General features: G+C 35.6%; 1 protein-coding gene across 1 annotated transcript in view; it reads left to right on the forward strand.

Moving 5' to 3' along the window:
• Positions 1–23585, forward strand: part of LOC149804811 (heterogeneous nuclear ribonucleoprotein U-like protein 1) — a 57635-nt gene that overhangs the window by 17112 nt on the left and 16938 nt on the right. Inside the window, exons 9-14 of the mRNA XM_089944857.1 lie at positions 118–273; positions 3631–3738; positions 8679–8801; positions 13964–14092; positions 15125–15293; positions 15574–15726. Of these exons, the coding sequence (XP_089800983.1) occupies positions 118–273; positions 3631–3738; positions 8679–8801; positions 13964–14092; positions 15125–15293; positions 15574–15726 (838 nt within the window). The remainder of the gene's footprint in view (positions 1–117; positions 274–3630; positions 3739–8678; positions 8802–13963; positions 14093–15124; positions 15294–15573; positions 15727–23585) is intronic.

Here is a 23585-nt window from a genome sequence, read left to right on the forward strand (position 1 = left end):
TCACTCATGACCGTAGTTGGTAGGCTGTTATAAAGTTGGCATTGATAGAAAAAGGGTTAATAGGGCATGGATGTTGATAGCAACAGTGACTTGAGTTCTGTTTTCTTTTTCTTGCAGGAATTTGAAAATGATTCCATCATCATTTCATATGCCAAGAATGGAGAGGATCTTGGAAAATGCTTTGAAGTTGAAAAAGAAAAATTGGGTGACAAAGCTTTGTTTCCACATGTTTTGACCAAAAATACAGAATTTGAAGTTAATTTTGGTGCTAAGGTAAGCTGAATATTTAGTTAGTCCATCTTTCAATAAATGTTTCTTGATGCTCTGGAGGCCCTAATTTTGATCCAGTTTGGTCAGACTTGGAATATAGGCTATATCATTAGGGTCTTGTGAGTTTTGCAAGGAACAAGATCACACATTCATGATTTGAACTTTCATGGCTGGTGAAGTTTGTTACCACTTTGGAGTCCATATTTACCTGTATCAGGATCATAGATGAGTTCATTAACTAGCAAAAAACATGCATATTAAAGAGTTGATTTTGCTTCCACTTAATCTCTCATGTACCATTTTGGCCAGTTTTGAAATATGGACTAGTGTGATCCAGTTTTGATAAAATTTGAAGTCTGTTCTTGTCATTAAGAACTTTGTTATTGGTGCCCTTTTCACTATAGAAGCCATGTTTGTTTTCAGACTTGGAATTTATTTTTTCAGCAAGAATTAATGGGTGCAAACTGTGCAGATCTATGTGGTAATATTGCATTTGAATGGATGAATTTGTTTCCACTCATATCCATGAATATGATCCGATTTTAATGCCGTTGGTATGTGGGCTTTTATTAAGCTCTAAGCTCTAATATTTAAAATGTAAGTTGGCACCATGCATATTTAAAAGGTGATCTTATCTCTGAATGTTGTACCATATTGCCACTCTTAAAGTTATTTTTTTATCAGTATATTGGGTTTATTATCATTAAGGTCTAAATGACCTTGATTATGAGCCAGAGATGGCAAAATTTGTAACATGATCTAGTAAAATGAGTAATGCCTATGGTGGTTTTTATACAGTGTTTTTACAGTACCACTTGGGCGTCACAATTTACAAGGAAGAATAATGCTTTAGGAATAATTGCAAAATTGTACAAATATGATTGTTGCTGTAAAATCCAGATGCTGACCTGTCGATGTTTGATTCAACTCTGGTTTTCATATTAGAAGCAAGCGAGCTGGTCAGGAAATCAGACTAACTTTACAAGTTTACCTCAGATGCTTTAAACTGAAAATTTTTTTACCAGGATGTTGCTTAACAGCATTCACAGAATGGCATCCTCGAAATGATAATGTTGAAAATGAAAGGAATGATAAGTCTTATTAAAAAATTTAAATACCGGTTTCCCATGCTACCAGGAAATCGGAAAAAAGTCTCGAGGAATGATTATTTTTCCACAACCATGATAAGTCCTTGAAGTTTGCAAATATTGATGACAGTCTGGGAAAATGGGGGAATTTTCCTCCAAAACTTGATGGCCGAAACAATTATGTAATTTAAGTCTAACTGATCTGATTGTTGAGTTAAATTTTTCAAGTTCTAACCAGAATATTAGGAGGTTGCTGTATGGATCATTTGGGTGCTAATACATATATTTGTTGAGACAATCCAAATGCTCAGTGGATTAGATTCATCTAGTAGACTTTTTGTTTCACAAGAGACAGCTTGATATCCTTATCTTTTTTATATGGAAGGTATGAAAACCAGTCAATCGTCACAAGAGGTCAACATGGTGGCATTAAAGATTAGCCGCTTAGCAGATGGGCTAGCAATCGTTTAATTGAGTTATGCCTGCATGAAGTCGATATGAAAATTATTTGCTCAAATCGTTGTCCTTGATCTGCTGAAAGATGATAAAACTAATGTGTTGATGAAATTTGATCTGGTACTAGTGATTTTCATTGCTAGTTGCACGAGCACACAGAATCTCACAACCGTCATTTTCAGATATTGTAGAAAAAATATTAAAAGAAAGTCATATACTGGTTTTAATATTTTAAAAAATACAAAAACGAAAGAGCACAAAATTCTCTATATTTATTCAGAGACCAACTTCTGCAGTTTTGTTGTATTATGTTGACATGTGCTCTCTCAAACAGGAACCATATGAAGCAGAGAACCAGACTACTCTGCTTGATAAATCAGACTGGCCAAGTCCTCAAAATCTGTTGAGAATTATGTTCTTTCTGGGTTTTTTCAAAGGTATCAGACTTTCGTTTAATATAATTGAAATTTTGTACAACAAAATTAAAAAGGAGTTTGTTGACATGTGACTATTGGACTTCCGATGTCCTTGTTTGAGATTTGTGAAGTCATGTGACTATTAACGCAAATGGGAAGTACAGGGTCAGGTTTCATCTATGCCTAGTTTCATCTAGTATGTCAGCAGAATAAAGATTTTAATGATTTTAATACTTGCCATTTTTGAGAAAATAATTTTCCTATTGATTTCATGCAGGTACAAGTCTATATAACATACTTTAAATTAGCGAGGCCTGCTGGTAAGTTGTTTTACGGTGACAGCATATTCCAGATTTTTTTAATCTAATTGCTTTCAACCCACACTCCATCCGAAACGTCAAAAAGTGAAAAATGGGGCTAAAATATTCGGAGGAAACCCAGATTAGAAAAATTTCAAATCTCGGAGCAGAACTTTGCTGTGAAACTCTTACACAGTGAAATGTAGCTTGAAGCATTGGTTTCATATCTTATTATATACTAAGAAACGATAAGAGCCTATGTATTAATACAGGTTTTGGGACTGGTTTATTGAACTACAAGACGAGTTGATTTGACAGAAAATTCAGTCCTTGTTTATACAGTAGTATATAATTTTCAAAGTCTTTTTGTCAAAATTTTAATCGACCCTTTTGAAAATGTTTTTTGAAAGAAATTAAGGGTGTCAAGACTTCTTGTCTCTCAAGATTTACAGTCACTACTTTTTTTCTTCTTGTAATTGCAAATTAATTAAACTTCTTGCTTATGAATATCAGCACTCTGCCATTAAAAGGGAAGTCATGGTCTTCACTTCTATATTCTGTAAGTTCTTATTTTGGATAGTAAAGCATCAGTCTCAATGAGGGAATCTTATTTTCAAAAGTAGCCTTGCATTATACCTACTTTTTGACACGAATTGCTTAAAAGATAGCAAAATAGGCCTCACCTTTGTTATAACATGGTAGTTGGGGTCCATTATATATTACCACATGCACTGAATTGCATTATACTTGTTACCCATATCTATATTCACACACACATAGATAGCTGTAGAACAGTAATATAGGAACCATTGTATACAGGTTCTGTCAAAATTGGCAAAATAATGTTATTATGAAGAGGCAGTGCAGAAATTGAACCGAGTTGCACCATGTTTTATTTCAGCCCTTGTACATTTGTATGATTTTGGTAATGGGTTTGATAGTTGCAATGGGAGAGAGCTGTACATTTTGGGTAAATTTTGCTAAGTGTATTTATAGATAAACCTTTAATAGGTAGGGAGAGTTAATGATGTGAAAGGGAATTTGTATTGATGTGTGCAACACTGAACTGATCTATTTATTATGATTCTAATTTTTCTACAGGAAGAGCCATTTTTTCCCCTGAAAGAAGGTTTCACATTTATTGGTACGGTTCCCCCAGAGGAGCGTGTAAGGGGAACCCTTCCACCAGAAAAGAAAGAAGAATGTGAGGTAAGGTTATCTACATTTATCAAGCTTTCTCCAGGTTCTGTTTTGCGGATGTGATGCACAAATTGTATCTGTCTAACCTTTTCCAGCACTTACCTAAAAAAAAATTCATTTAGTTGGCTACATGCAGAAAATGCTGCCAATGTGCCACTTCTTCAAAAGTTGCTTGCTGCACAATAACTGTCACTTGGTCTTCCAAGTACAGGTGTCCCTTGATTTATGCCACCGATGCATTCCTGATGTGGTGTTTTTTTAATTTGTTTTTATTGGCTTTTATCCATGATTAAATATTTTGTATATCTATATTTTTTGATTGACTTTGGCCATTAAACGAGACATGGGCCAACCTCACTAGTAGTGGTGAAACGATATACTTGTGCCGCATATCAATACGAATCTCGATGCACAGCCTGTGTTACAATACATATTGATACACTTAATGGTCTTTTCCTCTCTGAAAGGTAGGTGGTGTCCCGTTATGTATGTTGACATAATGGTTTTATTTCCAGTATGCAGTTTAAAGAGATATAGTTTTATAATTATATGCAATTCTCATCAGTGACAAGAAAACAAAAATACCTTCAGACTACTTGTTGGTTGTCAGTGAGTTTTATTCAGCAATTTAGGCTATTTAATGGTGGCTCCATTTAACTTTAGACACCAGTTCCTTTGGTTTGCACTGCATGAATGCTTTGCAAACAACTTGCCAATTTCCTGTCTAACTTGGAAGCTATTACAATGGTATCTTCAAACAGAAGCAATAAAGTGATTTCCTCATGCAAAGAAAATCTCATCTAGAACAAATCTGGGCATGAGAATGAGGATGAATACCAACAAAATTATCACATTGTACTGAATATGCAAAATACTGCTGTGGCCACAGGTACTTGTATTTATTAGTGAAGAAGGAAAACTTTTGACAACACCAAGTCCTATTCTATAAAAAAAATTATATAAAAAATTACACAGGGTGATGAACTGATTCTGATTCTATGGTAGTATTATTTACTCGGCACCTTTTATTCACTGGTTAAGTATCTCTACATAGAAGGGAAATTCCTAATTTGTTCCCCATCTGCAATTTAAGGAGAGATACTGCCAGGATTATATCTTAAGGGGGACTTCACCCATTGTCACGAAAAGGAGGGGAGAAGGAACAGTCATGGTTCAGTGTTTGCCTAACACTTTAATACTCCACTTTTTTTAGAGCTCTACAGAAATCAAGTCACCTCTAGTTGTATCAGTAACAATCTGTTAATTATTTCTGAGCATACTCAGTTCCTTACCTGTGTATGAGTATTTTTCAGTGCTTCCATCTGGAAGGGCATATGCATAGCTATTTTTGTCAGCTGGAAGATGTTGGGAAACTGATCTTTGTATCTGTTACTTAGAACATATTATCTTTTGGATACGTCTGCTCCAAAATAGGATTTTTCACTAACTTTAAACTTCTTGAATCAGTAGTTCACTGACTGCCAGATTTCGTATCTGTTCCATAATGTTGTTTTTTGTTTTTTAGTTGATCAGTGCCATAGTCTGCTTGTGCAGACAGAGGTATTCAAAATAATTATCTTTGTTTAATTTCCTTTTTTTTTCCCATCCTTATTTATTCAGTTTATGCCGTAGCATGTTATTCACAGGGCTAAATTGATTGAGGAAAAAAAATTGTTTGTATTGTAATTAGGCTCAGTATTCTGCCCTTTCTACATCAGCACATTCAGTATTGGAATCCATTTGGATCACAGGAATTCCTTTGGAACTAAATATTTTTGGACTTGTGATACAGCTTTTAGGACTTTTGGGGATGTAAGCCACAATACTGATTTTGAATTTGTATTTTAGGTAAATACCTTATTTATTGAATTTTACAAGACTTGTTGATTTTTGCTCATTTATGTTAAAAAGATGATGGTCGTAACAATTATGTAATTTACAGTAATGTATGCAAGTGATATGTGCGCGAGTCGGCACATGACAACAATAATGGAGTAAAAACAAGCACAGTGATACAAATTGAATGTTGTTTCCTAATTTTAAATGGCATTAAATGAAAGCACATAAATTGAATTGGCTTAAATTGAGTATCACCTGTAACAGATCTTGTTTCTTTAGACTTGTGGAATTTGTTAGATCTTGTTATCTGATATCAACAATATTTCTCTTGAATCACTTTGTACATTTGTATATTTGCTTTATCCTTCCTGCTCTGGCACTGTCCTTTGCAGATTACTCCCCTTTAACCTGTCCACATGGGTTCAGGTTTCAGCTTGGTCAAAGTGGGTATGTGAGAATTCATCAAGTGGGTTGGTGGTTCTTTCTGGGTTCTTCCTCACCTAGATATACTGGCTACTATGTATAATCTATCATGTGCTCAAAAGGTGTTATTATCCTTCTGTGTCGTCGCTTAGGAGAGTTATAGCTCCTAATTGCGGAAACCAACCCCATTTCAGTCACACAAAAAACAGTACTTTATTAATTTTGTATGTTTACCAAAATTTGGTTTGCTGTTTGCTACTGTATCATTAGCATTTTGTGTCGTCCTTTAGTGGAATTTTTTCCTGTGATCATCAGACTCACCAAACTTGGTTTCCACAGCAATAGTTCCATTGTTCTTAGATTTTAGACAAATTTGGTATATGGCTTGATTTTCATGAGCCCTTGAACAAGTTCACTTTTCAGTGTTTTGCATCATGTTGTGACAATAAGGTATTATGTATCTGACCCACCCACTTTTGTTTTCAAACAGTAACTTCATTCAAATATTAATAGACTGCTCCTGTGACCTAGTGGTTAGAGCATTCGCCTTGGATGCAGAAGGTTGTGGGTTCGATCCCCAGCTGAGTCATGCCAGAGACTTTTAAAAAAATGGTACTAACAGCTGCCTCGCTTGGCTATCAGCATTAAGAGGTTAGTGTTAGGACTGGTCGGCTTTGTGTCAGGATGATGCGACTGGGTGGGACATCATGCGGCATGATGACCCAGTGCTAGACATCACAATAAACTGCCACATTGCAGACATCTTAGCAATATGACTGAAAAATTGTTAAAGCTACGTTAAAAATCTTAATCACATCAAATATTAATTATGAAGCCAATGAATGGGGAGGGGACTTATGTTCCTCTAAATGCTTTTCTAAGTACGATTTGGAAAATCACAAGTGCTCTCTGGGACCATTGTCAAGAGTTTTAATTGAATGTCTTCATTGGGGTTTGTGAGTTAGATTTTGTTTTTCATACTTGTTATTCAGACTTACGTACGGTCTCCCTTTTACTTCTATCCTTTCTGGAGTAGTGGTTTTTAAGGGTTAGCATAGGTTACGAAAATGTGTGAAAGCTTGTAATTTCAGTGTTTATTTGATGTTCATGAAAGCTTGTGAAAAATTAATATTTGTGGAAAAGTTTGAATTTTGAGAGAAGTGGGAGTTCATTTTTTTCTCTTTCATACCTGTTAAACATCTTGCTTTTTTCATCAAATTATGTCTTAGATTGACCTGTACTTGAATAAAGTTTTTTTGTACCTTAAAAAATAAAATATTTTTGATGTTTCGTCACCTTTTTAACGCAAATAAATGAGAATGTTCTTTAAAAGATGACTGCTGCATAAGAGTACCTGCGTGTATGCTACTTATAACAACTGTATTTGACTCATTTGCAAGAAAACAGATGGGTTTTACTTAGATCTGAACTTTTTTCTCGCAGATTCATTATATTGATAAGCCAGTTTGGTAGCGGATCAATCTGCACTTTTAACCAAAATGGCGCCAGATTTTAAGTGAAATGATTCAGTATGTGAGTAGTTCATGTTATATGAAGGAAAATGTTAGAACAAATGGATCTTTTCAAACTGCAGAACAGAAAAAAGACAACACCACTTTAAAAACTATAAAAGAAGAATATGCGGGTATGATAATATGGCACTCAGATTGAGTATGTCATGTTCATTGCAGAATTTGCAACTGAAGTTGATAATCATTCAGCGAAAGTTGCAGATGTTGACTAACAGAAGTGAGTGTTAAATATAAGTGATTTTGTCTGTATATTTTGGGTTTGTATTCTGTAGCAGGCTGTTTTCAATCATGGAACAGGCAAAACAACTCGATGATTTACTATAATATTCACAGCCAGCAGTGCTTCCTTCAAATCGTAATAAACCTAAACCCTATTCTGACTTGGAGAATAGTATTGCATCTGTTGAAATAACTCCATCACCAAGATAGTTAAACTATCAGTATATGCAATCATCATAGTACATATACAAAAGTATTCTTATGAAAGCTGGAATCATATGGACCTTGTACATTGTGGATAGTCATCACAGATTCAAACTGATGGTCAAATAGTTGTGCAATATTCCTGTGCGTGAAGAAATTTGGATGCACCACACTTTAAATTACAGATTATCAACAAAGACTGGCAGAGCAATACGTGTTTGTCTAATTGGGGAGTCCTCAAGAAAACCAACTCAAAATACACAATGAAGACAACAATTAAAAAAAAAATTTGATTAAAATTGTGAAGACCTCCGAATGAAAGTTCATGAAAAGTCTGTATTAACTCTTTGTTGAGTACGTATGGCTACATTACTATACTAGAACAAGTTCAGCTTCAGAGAGAATTTTTGGAGTACATGTGGTTTATCATTACAAAGTATGTTCTGTAATTGCATTAGAAGTAATGGTTGCCAGTCTTGTGCATAGCATGATCTTGCGACAGTAAAACCATGAAAGTGACTATCCAGGTCGTGCTTGAGAGCAATCAGAATGCTGATGCATGATTAGGTTGTCCCATTAAGATGGACATTTGATAGAATTTGTGCATAGCACAAAGGGTCCTTCTAGCAGTAACATAACATTGCATAACGTGCGTGCTTGTGGCAGACTTAATGTGCTGTTGGAATTTTCTGAGCAAAACACATTCTTATCCATTATGCTTTTCTGTTTCAGGCATTGATGATGGTGGGTCTGCCAGCATGTGGCAAAACAACATGGGCAGAGAAACACAGCAAAGCTCATCCAGAGAAGAAGTTCAATGTTCTGGGAACTAACATGATCATTGACAAAATGAAGGTGAGGCTGACTTTTTGAAAAATACACAGTTCCTTAGTCAATCAGGGTGTTTTAGCTGTTGTGTTTTATGCTTTAAACTTTGCTTAAGTTTATAATTTAGTGAGGGTGGGGACCATCTTAAGAATTAACTTTGGTACAGTTTACATCGATAATATGCATGATTTGTCATATCAGCATGGTCCAACACAGTGGCCACATGGTTATAAAATGAATATTTGTGGACATTGTATCTATGCACAGGGTTGCATCTGGGATTTGATAAATGTTTGTACTTGCCCCCACTGAATCTGAAGGAGGGGGTCCTTCCAGTATGGTAAAAAAAAAACCTCAATGTATTAAAAAAGAGCAATAGCAAGTATAACAAGTGCATTAAATGCATCTCATGTCTTCTGTATATTACATAGCTGCCAACTGTCCTGTTTTTTCTGTATTTGTCCCGTATTTTGGACCTGAATATGGGTGTATGTTTTTTTGGCAAAAAAAAAACGTTTTCTATTTTTTTTAAAAAAAATATTTAAACAATTCCCTGCAATTTTCAGTTTAGAACAGGCACTTGGTTCCATTCTGATAGAAATGTATCGCATGTACATAGGAATACAGTTCTACAATATGATTGGTTCGTTCGAAATCGAGGCTACAATGCCTGTCTTTATCTGCCATATTGGATTTCGCAAACAGTTACCGCTGTCACTGTATCTCATTTTCATAATATTCAGCTTCTAATCATGTTGAATAGGAAAGCAGAATATTCAGAATTTTCTCCAGGAAAGACAAAAAAAAAACAGAACTAGAAGGACAATTGTGCTGTCTTGTTTACATTTGTGCAACCATCTAGTGAAGGAGAAAACTACGTTTTGCAAGTTGTGTAACGTGATTTCGCTATTGGGCGCCTATGAAATAAAGAGCACGAAAAAGCTAATAAACATCAGCTTGCTGCTTCATCATACACAACTCAGCCTGAACATACGACGTATATAAATACCAGAAAGAACCTTGATGTAATTTGATCGAAATTCGGTTTATTAAATTTCTTTTGGAAATTAACCTTCCTCTTTCAGTTACTAGTGTTGCTGGCGATTTATTTCGCACACATTTTCCAGACAGTAAAATCGCAAAGGATTACTCGTATGCTAGAACGAAAACAGTTCATTAAGAAAATCACACAGAATTGAGATCATCAGTGAAGGTTGATACATTCAAATTGATAATGATTGGAAAAAGATAAGGTGTGGAAAAGGCTACAATAAAAAGTCCGTGTCTGAGTGTGTTACACTCTTGCACCTTCTGAATGGGCATCTGAATGGAATATGGTACAACATGCATATTTGACATTAAATAATTATGTAAAGCACTGTCCTACTTTACTGATGGTTGTGTATGTTGTAAATAGTTACATATGCATTAAAATTTTAAAAATCAGTATTTGTTGCTGAAAATCAGTATTTTTGTCACAAGAAGTCAGTATTTTTTTATTTGAGGGTTGGCAGCTATGATATTATAGTATAACACTTAAAACTGAAGTCAAATTCTTATGTTTTCTAATAACAATATTCTATCTACACACTAACCATTAAAGAATCAAACCATAGACTGCAAATAGTGTCACTCCTCTGGCCAATCTTAAAAAGCAGTGTCATGTACTTCCTGTGTGTCACATGCTCAATTCTGATTGGTTTCAAATCCATACTAAGAAAGATCAGAAGAGCACATTGGCATATTCCCAGTATGGTTCATCTTTGATGATTTCATTGGGCAAATAATGGCTGAGGATAGATATGATGACAATGATTTTTAAAGTTGTGAAGTATATCAGACTATTGGAGCTGGGAAAGTGTAAATGGAGCTAGCAGTGAATTTTTGAGCCCAAAAATGGTGTTAAATTCAAGAGATATGCATGCTGGGTAGTGTGCGGATGAACCCCTCCCCCCTTTCAGCACCATTTTGAAATGTAAAAAAAGCAGAAAGGCAAGCCTAATTTAAAAAAGAAAAAAGACAGTTTAAAAGCAGAGTGCAATTTTAATATATTTGCTCAGTTTAGCTCTGCTTAAATAAGAATCAAAGAAGGGAATTCTAAAGTAAAGATATATGATCTGAATACCTCTTATTGAGGAAGCATTGATAGACTAAAAACCTGAATACACCATTTTGGAACAGAGGAGAAATCTGGAATATATTTGTAGTCGTAAAGCACCGATTCCAGAACGTGTAACTGGCAGAGCTTATTATGTTAGTGAAAAATCTTATTTTGGTTTTGAAGTATCTTGAAGATGAAACATGTGAGCTGTAGTAAATTGTACATAACAACCATAAATAAGTTTCTTAACTTTTTCAGTCTGGCTGATCTAGCTATGTGCCTTTTTATATAACAGACTTTGTAAGGGGTTGGTGGTCTCAGCACAGCAATACATAGATAGGGAACAAATTAGGCTCAGAAACAATCAACAAATTAATGATATACAACTAGATGCAATAACTTTTAAAGATTTTGATTACACTAGAACTCGAGAGAAGTAGAAGGAGAGACTCGGATATTGAAGTATAGTTGTTTATTCCTCTTTTTTTTTTTTTGCACAACTCCCCCCATATTTTGGTGACAAGGGTGGAGCTCCCACTTCACACGAAGTATTGATACCATCTCTTCCTATTTCACTCCTTGTAAGACTAATTAGGCAGGTTTATTTTCATTTTTTTTTTAAATTCCCAGTGGTGGTAGATGGGTGGGCAATGAGAATTGGGGACGGCAGACTGGAAATGCACATTTTTCTTATTTTTCCTTCCTGTGAAGACTTGCATATTTTCTATTGTTCATTGCACCAGCCAGTTTGTGACCATTTATGACCAGCAAGTTGTAGATAGTTTATGGGGTATAATCATCCGTTGTATCTCTAGTCCAAAATTTGTATGGCATAGATTTTCATAGTTCAGTAAAATTGATCACTGATGTCATACACACCATGCCTTGTTGAATGAGTGCATGGTGGACCAGTTTTAAAATTGAGTACATGAATATTTTTAGGACTGCAATATACAAACAACAGTGCTTAAATTGGTGCACACTATCTATATTTGCACTCAGAGATTAAGATTGCACGTGAAAGGCGGCAGACAAATCACTCTGAGTCTTTACATATCCATGATTTGCCAGTCTCTGACAGTGTTGAAAAGTGGCAGTGATCTAGAAACAGTCGTCACAAGTGGACCTACATGTAACACCATGAAAAGAAGAGAAATCTTATGATAAAAATATCTACCTTACAGTTGGTTGTGTCTTGTTTTAATGTATTTTCAAGTCTGGAATAAGCTCTGAGAAGAGTAAAATTACAGCTATAACCTAGCAGCACAAGCTACAGATATCAGTGGAACAACGTAAAAGTCCTGGCTAGCAAGATTTACTAACTTCTAATTGCAGTATTTAAAACTGATAACTCTGGGGTCGCCAACAAAATAAAGGGTGGATTGAAGTAACAGAACACACTTATTTTTTTACTAAACATAAGAGTTAAGCATTTTATCTAACACGGTGCTCTGACTGTTCAGCCTATAATTTGATCATGTTACTGCTTTAGAAAATTAAATATAATGAATCTAACTACTTGTGTCATAATCTTGGTTTGCTTTGTGAGCTCTCAGTAAGCAGCATATTTATGATTTTTATGCATACAAATTGTTTAAACAAAAGATGTTTCTTGCATTCAAAGGTCACAAAATAGATCTTAAATTTGTGTTTCAATAAGCTTAGTAAATGTTCTTATTATGGTACAGTAGATTAATATAAGCAAGGCTTGAACATTAGCATTTGTCTGCTAGCCTGCAACTGTTAAATTTTCTTTTGAACTAATATTTATTATTTGAGTAGTCATTGGCTAGTTTTCATCAGTCAGCATTTATTTGCAAGTAATTTGGAAAATCGGAATGATTGGAGGTGTCCAGATTCATGAAGTTAATTGTATAAAACCCAAAGATTCAGTGCTACATTAGAAGGCTAGAATTTACCAATCATATTTTAAAACGAAGCTGTGTCAATTTTTACCAGTTTTGTTAAATTTATAAGAATATTGGATGTCAAAGAAGTCTGTTCTTTCCTAACCCATTTTAAATCATTATGCATGTTGACGTTTGAGTGCATTGCCTGTTGAAAAGTGGAATCTGCAGAAGCCACACATCACTGGCATAAGCTAGCTGCTTACTACATGCAAAATTAAACAACCCTAATCTCATGAAATTGATTGACAGGTGAGTTATCTTCTCAGAAATTATAACTAAAACCAGACTTGTGAAAATGCCATTGCAGTGTCATGGCCATCAGAATCTCTATTATGTTTAACCATTCTGTCTTTAAAGGATCAACATCATGGAGACACATACTTCGTGCAAAAGGGTCATATATGTTATGAAAATTTTGCTGTCATGAATGACTAATATTAAATACTAAAAGTATTGTTAATCTAGATATATCTGACATTTTCTTTAAAGAACTAGTTAAGATTCAGCAAGAATTTTAATTTCTCAGCCAGCCTGACCTTCTGGCAACTGAAATTGTTTTGAAATTCTAGGCCTGACAAGCAGCATTCTTTGGAGAAGTTTGAGATGTTCCATGCATGTTGATAATGGTGACAACAGTAGTTAAATCGATATATGTAATGACACTCTTACCTTCATCTCGGGCAATATGGACACTTGTTGCCTTTAAATCTTAGCCAGTTGATACAGTTGATGTTTTTGAAACAAAATCTCATTTGCTCACACAAGAAAAGGTTAGAAAAATTACTGCAAATTTTGAGTCTTTGCTATGCTAAACTGCTCTGTCAAAATACAAGATGGCATTGTCCAGTTCAAAGAACGAAAAATGAAGTAGCAGATACTACTTTTGGCTGGATTTCTTGTCTGAGCAGCTTTTATTTCCCGAAACATTGACCAGTTCTTATAATTGGTAGGAAATAAAGCTACTGCATTCAAGCCAAACATATTCCTTATTCTTATTACAGAAGATGGTGAGATTTAGTTCAAGTGCATTGTCAGCTTGTATTGTACTTGTTTGAAATTTAGTGAAATGCATTAGTTCCTAAATAGGAAATAAAATTCTCACTTTAAAATCATAGGAAGTTTTGTGCTTTGATCTGGTTGGATATTTAATGTAACCATTTTTTAATTTTTTTTTACAGGTAATGGGATTACCTAGGAAGCGCAACTATGCGGGCAGATGGGATGTTCTTATTGACAAATCCACCAAATGTCTGAACCGATTGATTGAAGTGGCAGCCAGAAAGAAACGCAACTATATTTTGGATCAGGTATATAATTATAATAAGCCAAGCTCACTGTCTTCTTCCCCCAGCCCCTTCTTCTATTCCCTTGGTGTTATGGTCAGCATGAAGTGCTTGGATCCTAATAATGGAAGTAATTGGATTGTAGTTGGTAAATCTCCAGCTTAAGTCTGTCATGGACATCATAATTATCTCCCAAAGTTGTGTGTAGAAAGTAGAGAACAGGTAAGACTTGGAAGGAATTGAAGTATTCCCTCACTTTACTTGTGAAGGTAAGTTTTTCTGACTGCCAGCTAGTCTGATCAGGCCTCATCAGGATTAAACAAATCATGTAGGTGGGCATCCCTGTACTGTTCCTAACTCTTACCTATATGTAGTCAGCCAGAACAGAAGGATATGGACAGTCAAGAAAGGTATGTACTGCTTTCAAAGAATATTAATAGGACTGAAGTAAGTGAAACTGAAGCATCATGAAGATGGTCTCGAAGCAAATCCAAATATGCCAGTTGTACATGGATGAATTTCTATACATATATTTGATAATCTTGCTCAGTCACCAACAGAGAGTATGTTACAAGATGAACAGTTAACTCGTCACACAGAGGATGCATTTTTATATTGTCAAATTAAATGTAAATTATGGAGGCTGTCCATTTATTTTTACCATGCTGTATGGAGATGTATCTGAAAGATTAAATATGGAACATATACCATGGAAATCATCCATTTGATGACACTATATCAGTACTTATAAATACTTGGGGCCACCCAGAGGAGAATCAAATTTATAATACTTCATTAGGGTGAGTTCTTTTCAGCATATAGAGGTAAGTAATCTTGTATAATCAGATTGACTTTGCAGAAGGAGCACAATGTTATTTTTGGAAGATTCTTGATGCTAGAGCTATAATGATATTTCTTGGAGTATATTGCAGGCCTTGCTACCAGAGAAAAAAATGCAACATAATTGATATATTTTTCCTGCCTTAGATGGCAGTTCAACAGTAATGATGCATCAATTAACATGATAAACATTTCATATGTTCTTTGCCACACCAGACAAATGTGTATGCATCAGCAAGACGTCGCAAAATGCAGCCCTTTGAAGGCTTTCATCGCAAGGCAATTGTGATTGTACCCACGGATGAAGAATTCAAAACCCGCGTAGAGAAACAGCAGAAGGATGAGGGAAAAGATGTCCCAGAAAAAGCTGTTCTTGAAATGAAAGGTAGGCTGAGCAGCTTTAAGAGCTGTCTTGATTCGATACCCTACTTGCCTTGCCTTATAGCATTGGATAAAGCAGCCAAAAGCAACAATTATTGAGCCTAAAGTAGTAATGATATCGTAAAGTAAACTTGGCTCTCAGTATGATCCTGTGTTTTAGTTTGTGATAGAAGTAGGCACAATGGTATGGGGATTGGTCAGGCACATTTTGAAAGTGGCTTGCCTGGTTTCCATACCGTCCACCTGGGAAGAACACAAATAAAATATGTATTTTCCTGTTACAGCCAATTTCACAGTACCAGATGCAGGCTCTCTATTTGATGAGGTGGAGTTTGTTGAGCTAAATAAAGAGGAGTCTGAGAAACTAGTAGAGAAATATCGGGAGGAGGCGCAGAAAGCTCTTCCTCCCCCAGAGAAAAGGTGGAGAGATGCAGGAGGTAAGTGCCATCATCTTGATTTGACCATGTCCATGTATATATTCATCTGTTCAGAGAAGCTTATTAGCAAGATTGCCCAAAGCCTACTAAATAGTCTCACATTTTTTTTTATAAACATTTGTACCATATACATGAACATGATCAGTGTTTTTGGCCATTATATTGTTGATGGCTTGCACATGGGGTAAAGAAAAAGTGTATAAAATTTGGGATCAGTATTATGGGTCAAGGTCAATGACTGAAGGACGAAGTGTTTTTTTTAAATTATTTTTTAACTGCATATTGCCATTCGATTTTGACCAAACTTCATGATTGTCGTACACTTTGGATAAAGAAGATGCCCATCAGTCTTGAGTCAGAGGTCAAGGTTACTGTGATTAAATGAAGTGAAGTGGTTTCCAAAATAATTTCTTTTGTTTACATACCCGGGGCAGATGTTTATTGTTTATGGTTTTCTTGATTTTCTCCATTTTACATGTCATTCACCATTCTTATTACACTCTGGAGTACCCATTTCTGACCTGATTGCAGTAAAACTTGGAATATAGGCATGTATCATGAAAATATCATGCAAGTTTGATCCTGAGTGAGATCCAGTCATATTAATGAGTTCATCATGTACCTGATATGCAGAGCTTGTTGCCACTCTGGAGGCCATATTTTTGATTTGATGTTGATCAAAATTTGGAATATATGCTTATTATAATTACCAAGATAGTGGACAAATTTGATAGTAAGTGAGGTGCATATACATATTAATGATCAGATTGGCTACATTGTTACCTCTCTGGAAGGCATGTTTCTGACCTCGTTTTGATGAAATATGATATTTCTGATTATCCAGTGGGAAATTTTAACCTGTCAGCTTTTCAAAAGCCAAGTAGGAAGAATGAATCTAACAATACGGAGATTGGTACCTAAAATTGGAGGATTTTCAAGGCCTTTTTAAAGCATTGTTTTCACTAAATATTAACCAATCTTTGGGTCCAATACGTTCAAAATTCACAAAGGACATGGTTTATCCCTGTGATGCACCCTATATTTGCTCAGGACGTGTCCTCTTTTCATATTCCTGTCAGCTGTGGCAAAACTGCACAATAGCTAAAGGTGTTTGTTCATTCCTTATTTTAATTTATTGATGGTAATTAACCTTTTATTTATGAGACAGTAATACCAGGTGTTCACTTATGCAGGTTTCTTTGGTGGGAAAAGAGATGGTACTGAATTCAGTGGTCATTCTTGGAATCGAAATTGCAGGCAATTTTATTATGGTGGCTTTTTTTTTGTAGTTCATTTTAGTATTGTTGTAGCATTAAAAAAAATTATTAATTGATGTGAATGTTTAAACTTAACATTCTATTTATTGCTGAAAAAGTTCTTTGTTGTGTGATATTTTATCACAAAGATATTCAGAGGTGTTAAAATAGAACATGGCTTCTGTGGATTGCATAAAATATATCAATTTATATATGGTTTTTGTTTGGGAGAAATGAAAAATGACAGACATAATGTAATAATCTTAGCACAAATCTGGAGATATTAAAAAATCGGGAGGTTGAATGACCCAAAAATCTGGCATTTTTTTTCCTCCCAGTGTGATAGTTAAATACATGCCAGCCATTACTCTTTTGGCGTAATCATTACACTTTTGTTCCCACTAAAATGTGCCTTACATATAAAATGTATTCAGATTAAACATTTTTTGGTATATCTCCCTCAAAAAAATTTGTTCTCTTATTTTTTATTATCATCCCATTAATCCTACAGACTATATTCTAGAAAACATGGCTTCTATGTAACTACAACATAAGAGTACGCTTGTCCGTAGACTTCATGCACTTTCCTAACAGTATTATGTTCTATTTATAGAAGCTGCCCTATTTCCAAGAAATATGCTGGTTTCTACTTTCAAACTTTTGACCTTGGTTTCTGTTTATAGCAGTTTATGGCTTAGATGAGAACGGACTGGTTTTCCAACTTTTAATCTTTGCTTGCAGATTCTTTGTTCTAGTTCATATATGGTACAGAACCAGTCTGTAGGTATTTGGTGCTAAAGGTCAAATTAGATTTATTCTAGCTGATGTGTGTTAGAGCAAAAATGGTTTTCAAATAATTTCACGGATAAGGAAAAGATGAAAAAACTGATTCAGAGATGAATATAAGAATTACACAATACAGTGTTCCATTCTAGGGCATCTTCATGCCCCTTGTAGGCTGTGTGGAAAGGATTTTGATATTGGTCAAGGTGGTAAAACAAAGAAACCTTGAATTAGCTCGTTTTACTAACTCCATTACTGGGGCCCCGAGTGGCCGAGTGGTCTAAAGTGCTGTCCATTAAGGATCACAGCCATCTCACCTCTGTCTGCATGGGTTCGAGTCTCGGATTCAGCCAATGTGGGTATGTGAGAAAGTTTGCCAGTAGCTTGTGGGTCGGTGGTTCTCTCCGCGGTTTTCCTGGGTTCTTCCTCCACCATTAATACTGGCTGCCATGTATAGCCTATCGTGTGCTGAAAAATGGCGTTAAACCTTACAACAACAACAACAATAACTCCATTACTAAGGTAACTTTGTTTTTTACAGCAGAACTAAATTGTGGACACAAATTTTATAAACGCAGGGGCGTTATTATACAGAGTTCTTAGTAGAACACGGACTACCCCTAGTGGTAGAAGACTACATTGGTCCTTTGTTCAAACAAATGTTTCCTGATTCCAAAATTGCAGAAAATATGCATGTGCAAGAACAAAATCATCTAATGTTAGGTGTGTAGCATAAGATACTTCACTTAAAATTGCAGAAGCCATGAAAATTAGGCCATTTAGTATTGCAACAGAAAGGAGGAGGGATTATGGTGACAAAAAGTTGTACCCAGTCTTGTGTGACTGTGATAGCGAAAAGGGCAAAGTCAGAGTGCTCTTCTTTCATTACCAGAATTAACAGTAGATTCTGCTGGAGAAAACATTTTTTTATTTGGATGATACTGCTTTGGATAAACATAAGATGGCAGAACTGTGTGGTGTTCTCAGTTGATACTGCATCAGTGATGACTGGAATTCGTAAAAGATTTGCATTCTATATTTTGAAAAATGTCTCCATGATTGTACCTATCAGGTTGTCTCTGTCATATGATGCACCATGCTGCAGGAAAGGCTGCTGATAAATTAGAAGAACTCCTGAAGTATCAAGTTAGCACTTGACTGACAATGTACTTCATGTGGATAGAGTTGATTTTTTTTTTCATCTTATTTCCCAGCTAAAAGACCCAATAACTGGAAGATATAAATTTCATCTTCTTTGTCTGGTTATGAAAGGAATATTGTTTCTTTACCATTCTAATGCCGACTGATAGAGATTGTTCAGTATTGTTAACAAAAATAAAACTGAATTCAGATCCAGGCTTTGTAACCCAGCACTTAGTGCTCTACTGGTGTGCAAAACATTCATAGTCTCAGCTGGTACAATGTGTTTTGAAATGCAATATGAGAGAGTCTGTTGCTTTTTAAAGCTCAGAGTGTTATATACGAAACCTTGAAGGAGTAATTGATGTTAGAAGTCCAGAGGGATAAATAAATCATTTTGTATATATGCTTATTGAATTTTTATCATGTTATTATAGCTGCCAACCCTCACAAATTTGGCATGAATTTCACTACTTTTTCAGCGATTCACAGATTCATACCTCAATCCAAAAAATCACGAATTCACCAATTCTCAATTATTTTAAATCTAATAAAATAACCAATTTCCTGTTAAGCGCTAGTCATGATATTCACAGTTGCCAAAACAGTCTGGTACTGCCGGTTGCGATAGTAGAACTACAGCAGATTAGTACAGTTGGTCCGGTAGTAAGCATTTTAGCCTATTTTAATCTATATGCATAAAAGTAGTTTTACAAATGCTTTTGGGGGCCCCGAGTGGCCGAGTGGTCTAAAGCGCTCTCTGTTACGGATCACTGCCATCTCACCTCTGTCTGCATGGGTTCGAGTCTTGGATTCGGCCAATGTGGATATGTGAGAAAGCTTGCCAGTAGCTTCTCGAGGGTCGGTGGTTCTTTCCAGGGATTTCCGGGTTCTTCCTCCACCATTAATACTGGCAGCCATGTATAGCCTATCGTTTGCTGAAAAATGGCGTTAAATCCTACAACAACAACAAATGCTTTTGAGAGAAACTGGGGCCTAACTGGAATTTTGCTCCGAGCATTTTGTTACCAACACTGATTTGAGTTACCGTTCAGCATTGCATGTAAGATCTTGAAAATGTCTTCACCACCAAGGAAAAAGAAATGTATTGCTCAAAAAGGGAAGTTTAATTTGGAATATATCAAAGATTGGCTGTGCATTCTGCCATTAAACATTGATATACATAAAGTATTTTCACAGTGTGCCACAAATTATAGTATTGGGCATGGTGGCAGAGATGATGCGAGGAAGCATATTGGTTACAAAAAACATGTAGCAGTTGGGAAAATTAAGAATTCGCAAATTTCAGCTCTGGAATATTTTAAACCATCGGCGAAAGACCTGCAAGCTACCAATGCTGAAGCATTATTTGTGAGTTGCCTTGTTGAACACAATCTACCTTTATCATGTGGAGACCATGCTAAACATTTTTTCCGACCAATGTTCCCGGGCTTGAAAATCGCTTCCAAATTTTACTGTAGAAGAACCAAAAGTGCTGCAGCTCCTGTGCATTCCTTACAGCAACAGTAACAGCAAAAGAGTATTTTCTCTAATGAGGAAAAATAAGACAGACCAAAGGGCCTCCTTAGCTGCAGAAAATTTTTCAGCAATTTTAGTCACCAAGATCAACCAACAGGCAAGAAGTCGGAACTGTTTAGAAAACAAATTTACGATCAAGCAGTTTAGGAAGTTCAAGTCTGCCACAGTATCATGTCTTGATAAATAACCACAAGAACACGTGAAGTTTATGAATACCATAATAAATAGAAATGCAGATATATTTCTGCATATATGTAGTGTTTTAGTTTTATATTGCGATCTTGATATAGTTTAGTATTGATGGTCAGAGTGGATGGAGTTATTGTCATCGTATTTTTCACTGATTCATGTTCAAATTCACGCCTTTTTATCCCTATTTTCACTAATTTTGAGCCTGGAAGGTTGGCAACTATGTGTTGTATGTGGATCACTCTCTTTCTGCTCGGATTACTTTTTATCCACTTGGATAAGACTTTTTCCTCGCCGGGGTTGGCATGTATGGAGTTAGATCTATATAATTGATGAGGTAATATTGCAAGCCCTGTTTCTGATGCAATTTTAGTTAAATTTGGTATATAAGCGTACATTGATAATTTTCAAGATACTAACAATGTGATCTTGCATCTGATTGAGTTGTTACCTCTGAAGGCCATAATTCTCATCAGATTTTGATCATATGTGGGGTATAGGCTTGTATCGCCAATACCTTGGACTAATATGATAAAGAACAAGATCCATGCATGGCATAACTGGCATAGTTTCCTTTTGGCTTGTATTACCAAGATCTTGTATGAGTTGGATCATTAGCAGTATTAGATTTTCATATCATTACAACAGTATACATTTTTGCTTTTAACCATGTTGGGACAACGAAGTAAAAACCACTTGATGTAAACATATAGATACCTGGTTAGATTTCCAAGTCATTATAGCAATTGCTAATTTTTTTTACTGATTTGTATATTTTGCGACCAAAACTTGTTGGCAGGATTCAGTAAAAAGTCATTTGAGACCCCCCAAAAATGACAGGCATAATGTTAAGCAGACATGGATAGATTTTCATGGCATTATTGTAATTCTTGAAATTTGCATCAATTTTGGACAGATTTTGGGATCTACACTTGGGCAGATTATGTTTTCCGATCAGTGTTTCACAGTTGGTGATTTTTTTCTGTAACCTGTATTTGGGTTTGCTTATTTTATACAGAAATTATGTCATTGGTATATTACTCATCAGAAGTCAAAACATGCAAAATCTGAAGTTTCATCTTTACATTTTGAACATTATCATGTGAACTTTATATACCCAGATGCTATTCTGGCAAGAGATTTTGAAGTTATTTTTGTCCAAAAGTTGAGCATGTATTTTTTGTTTTGTTTTAATGACACTTTTAGCACATTATTTGCTATATCATTCTAAGGCAAATGGGAGCCAAGTGTCCTGCCCAATCAAACACCAATGCAGCTGTTCTGGGTGGGTATCGAGTCTGCTACCTTTAGGTAATGCGTCCCATCTGTAGCAGTTAAGCTACCATGGCTTCTCAGTTCTGCTTGAACCCTCAATTCCTAGTGTGTAGACAATTAGATGTAATTGTTCTGGCTGCTTGCATTTTGATTTTTTTCTTAAGTTTATTCAGTAATTCTCGATAATGGGTTCAAAACTACAAGCATATTCTAAAATGGGTCTAACTAAACCTGTCAAAGTGGATTCTTTCCCATTTTGTGGGCAAGATGCTGGCAACATTTAGTTGGGTCTTCCTAAGAACCAACTTGTCTTCATACATTTCTTGAATTGGAAGGTTGCACATCAGATTATAGTTATTGGCCTGCATTTGTAATCAGAAAGGCTTCTATTGATTTTGTAGTCCAGTCATCAAGGTCACAGATTCTAAAGAGAACAATGGTTTCTGCATGATATCTGTAGTTTGTATTAACTTTGTGGAGACCTAGTCATTTTTTAGTCCAAAGTTGAGGTCATGGAAAGTGGAAGAAGGATGATTCTTAAATATTTTGAACATTATGTATAACTGATCTGACACCAAAGATAGTAGTTTAGGGAACCATGGCTAAGTATTTAAGATTGGTGCTACCAGCGCCACCTCCTCTCCTCCTACATCTAGACTGTATCAAATCTATCTTTGCAGCTGACAATTCGGTCTTGAAGCAAAAAAGTTGTATCACATTTACTAAAGTGCTCAAATTCCTGAAATTTTCAGGCTCCACCATTTAGAATTGTGGTTGAATTTGCATGATAAAATGGCATCCTCCTTGTTGTCTGGCAGATGACGAGCACTGAGCAAAATACCTACACGATTCCCATGTTTTAAAAAGCCAGATATATTTCCTTATACATCCCCCCAGCATTTTGTTATTGTATGATTGGGCAACAGTATTGTACATTAGCAGTTTATTATCACTTGCTGACCTGAAGAAAAAAACATGCTTGTCTTTAAACTGTTTGGTAAGAAGGCAAAATGTAATTTACCTAACTGCCACATCTGCACACCTCTCGAGGCCTGTTTCTCTCTTTTATTGTGAGAAAAAGTCCATTACTTTAAGATACAAGGGGAATAATAGTCTTGGTCATGTTAACCTAATATATTTGCAATTGGATGTCAAGACACCTTTTATGGTTCAACTTCTTTAGCCAGATTTCCAGGTTTACCTTTGGACTGTTAAAGATTTGGTTGCATGGAATGTGCAAGGCAAAATTGGCAACAGTAGCCAATTTGTTGGAAATAACATGCTTTGTTTGATTTAGGAGTTGATAGAAATGTGACAACTCGGCAACAAAATGAAAAGATTAATCTCCAGCAGGGTCACTTGCGATGCTTTTCTGCAAAGAGACCTTCTAATTTGTCCCCCAGGTGTTGCCCAATTAAGTGTTTTGAGGGCAGATACCTTGATAATTAATTGTGTCTTGTTAGTCCGAAAGTATAATTAGCCTTAAGACATATTTCTGGAATTTGAATGTTGCTTATCACTTGGCAGGTATTGGCCTGCATCTGTAATCATAGAAGCATCTATTTAATTTGGTGTCCCTACATCAAGGTCTGCATGATATCTATAGTTATCACTTACTTTGTCTAAACTGTGAATGTCTTGCATAAGAGGAAAGGAAGACACGTATTCCTTTTAGAG

The sequence above is a fragment of the Sinohyriopsis cumingii genome, chromosome 2 (assembly GCF_028554795.1).
Source record: "Sinohyriopsis cumingii isolate HCF-2022 chromosome 2, ASM2855479v2, whole genome shotgun sequence".
NCBI classification, from domain to species: Eukaryota; Metazoa; Mollusca; class Bivalvia; order Unionida; family Unionidae; genus Sinohyriopsis; species Sinohyriopsis cumingii.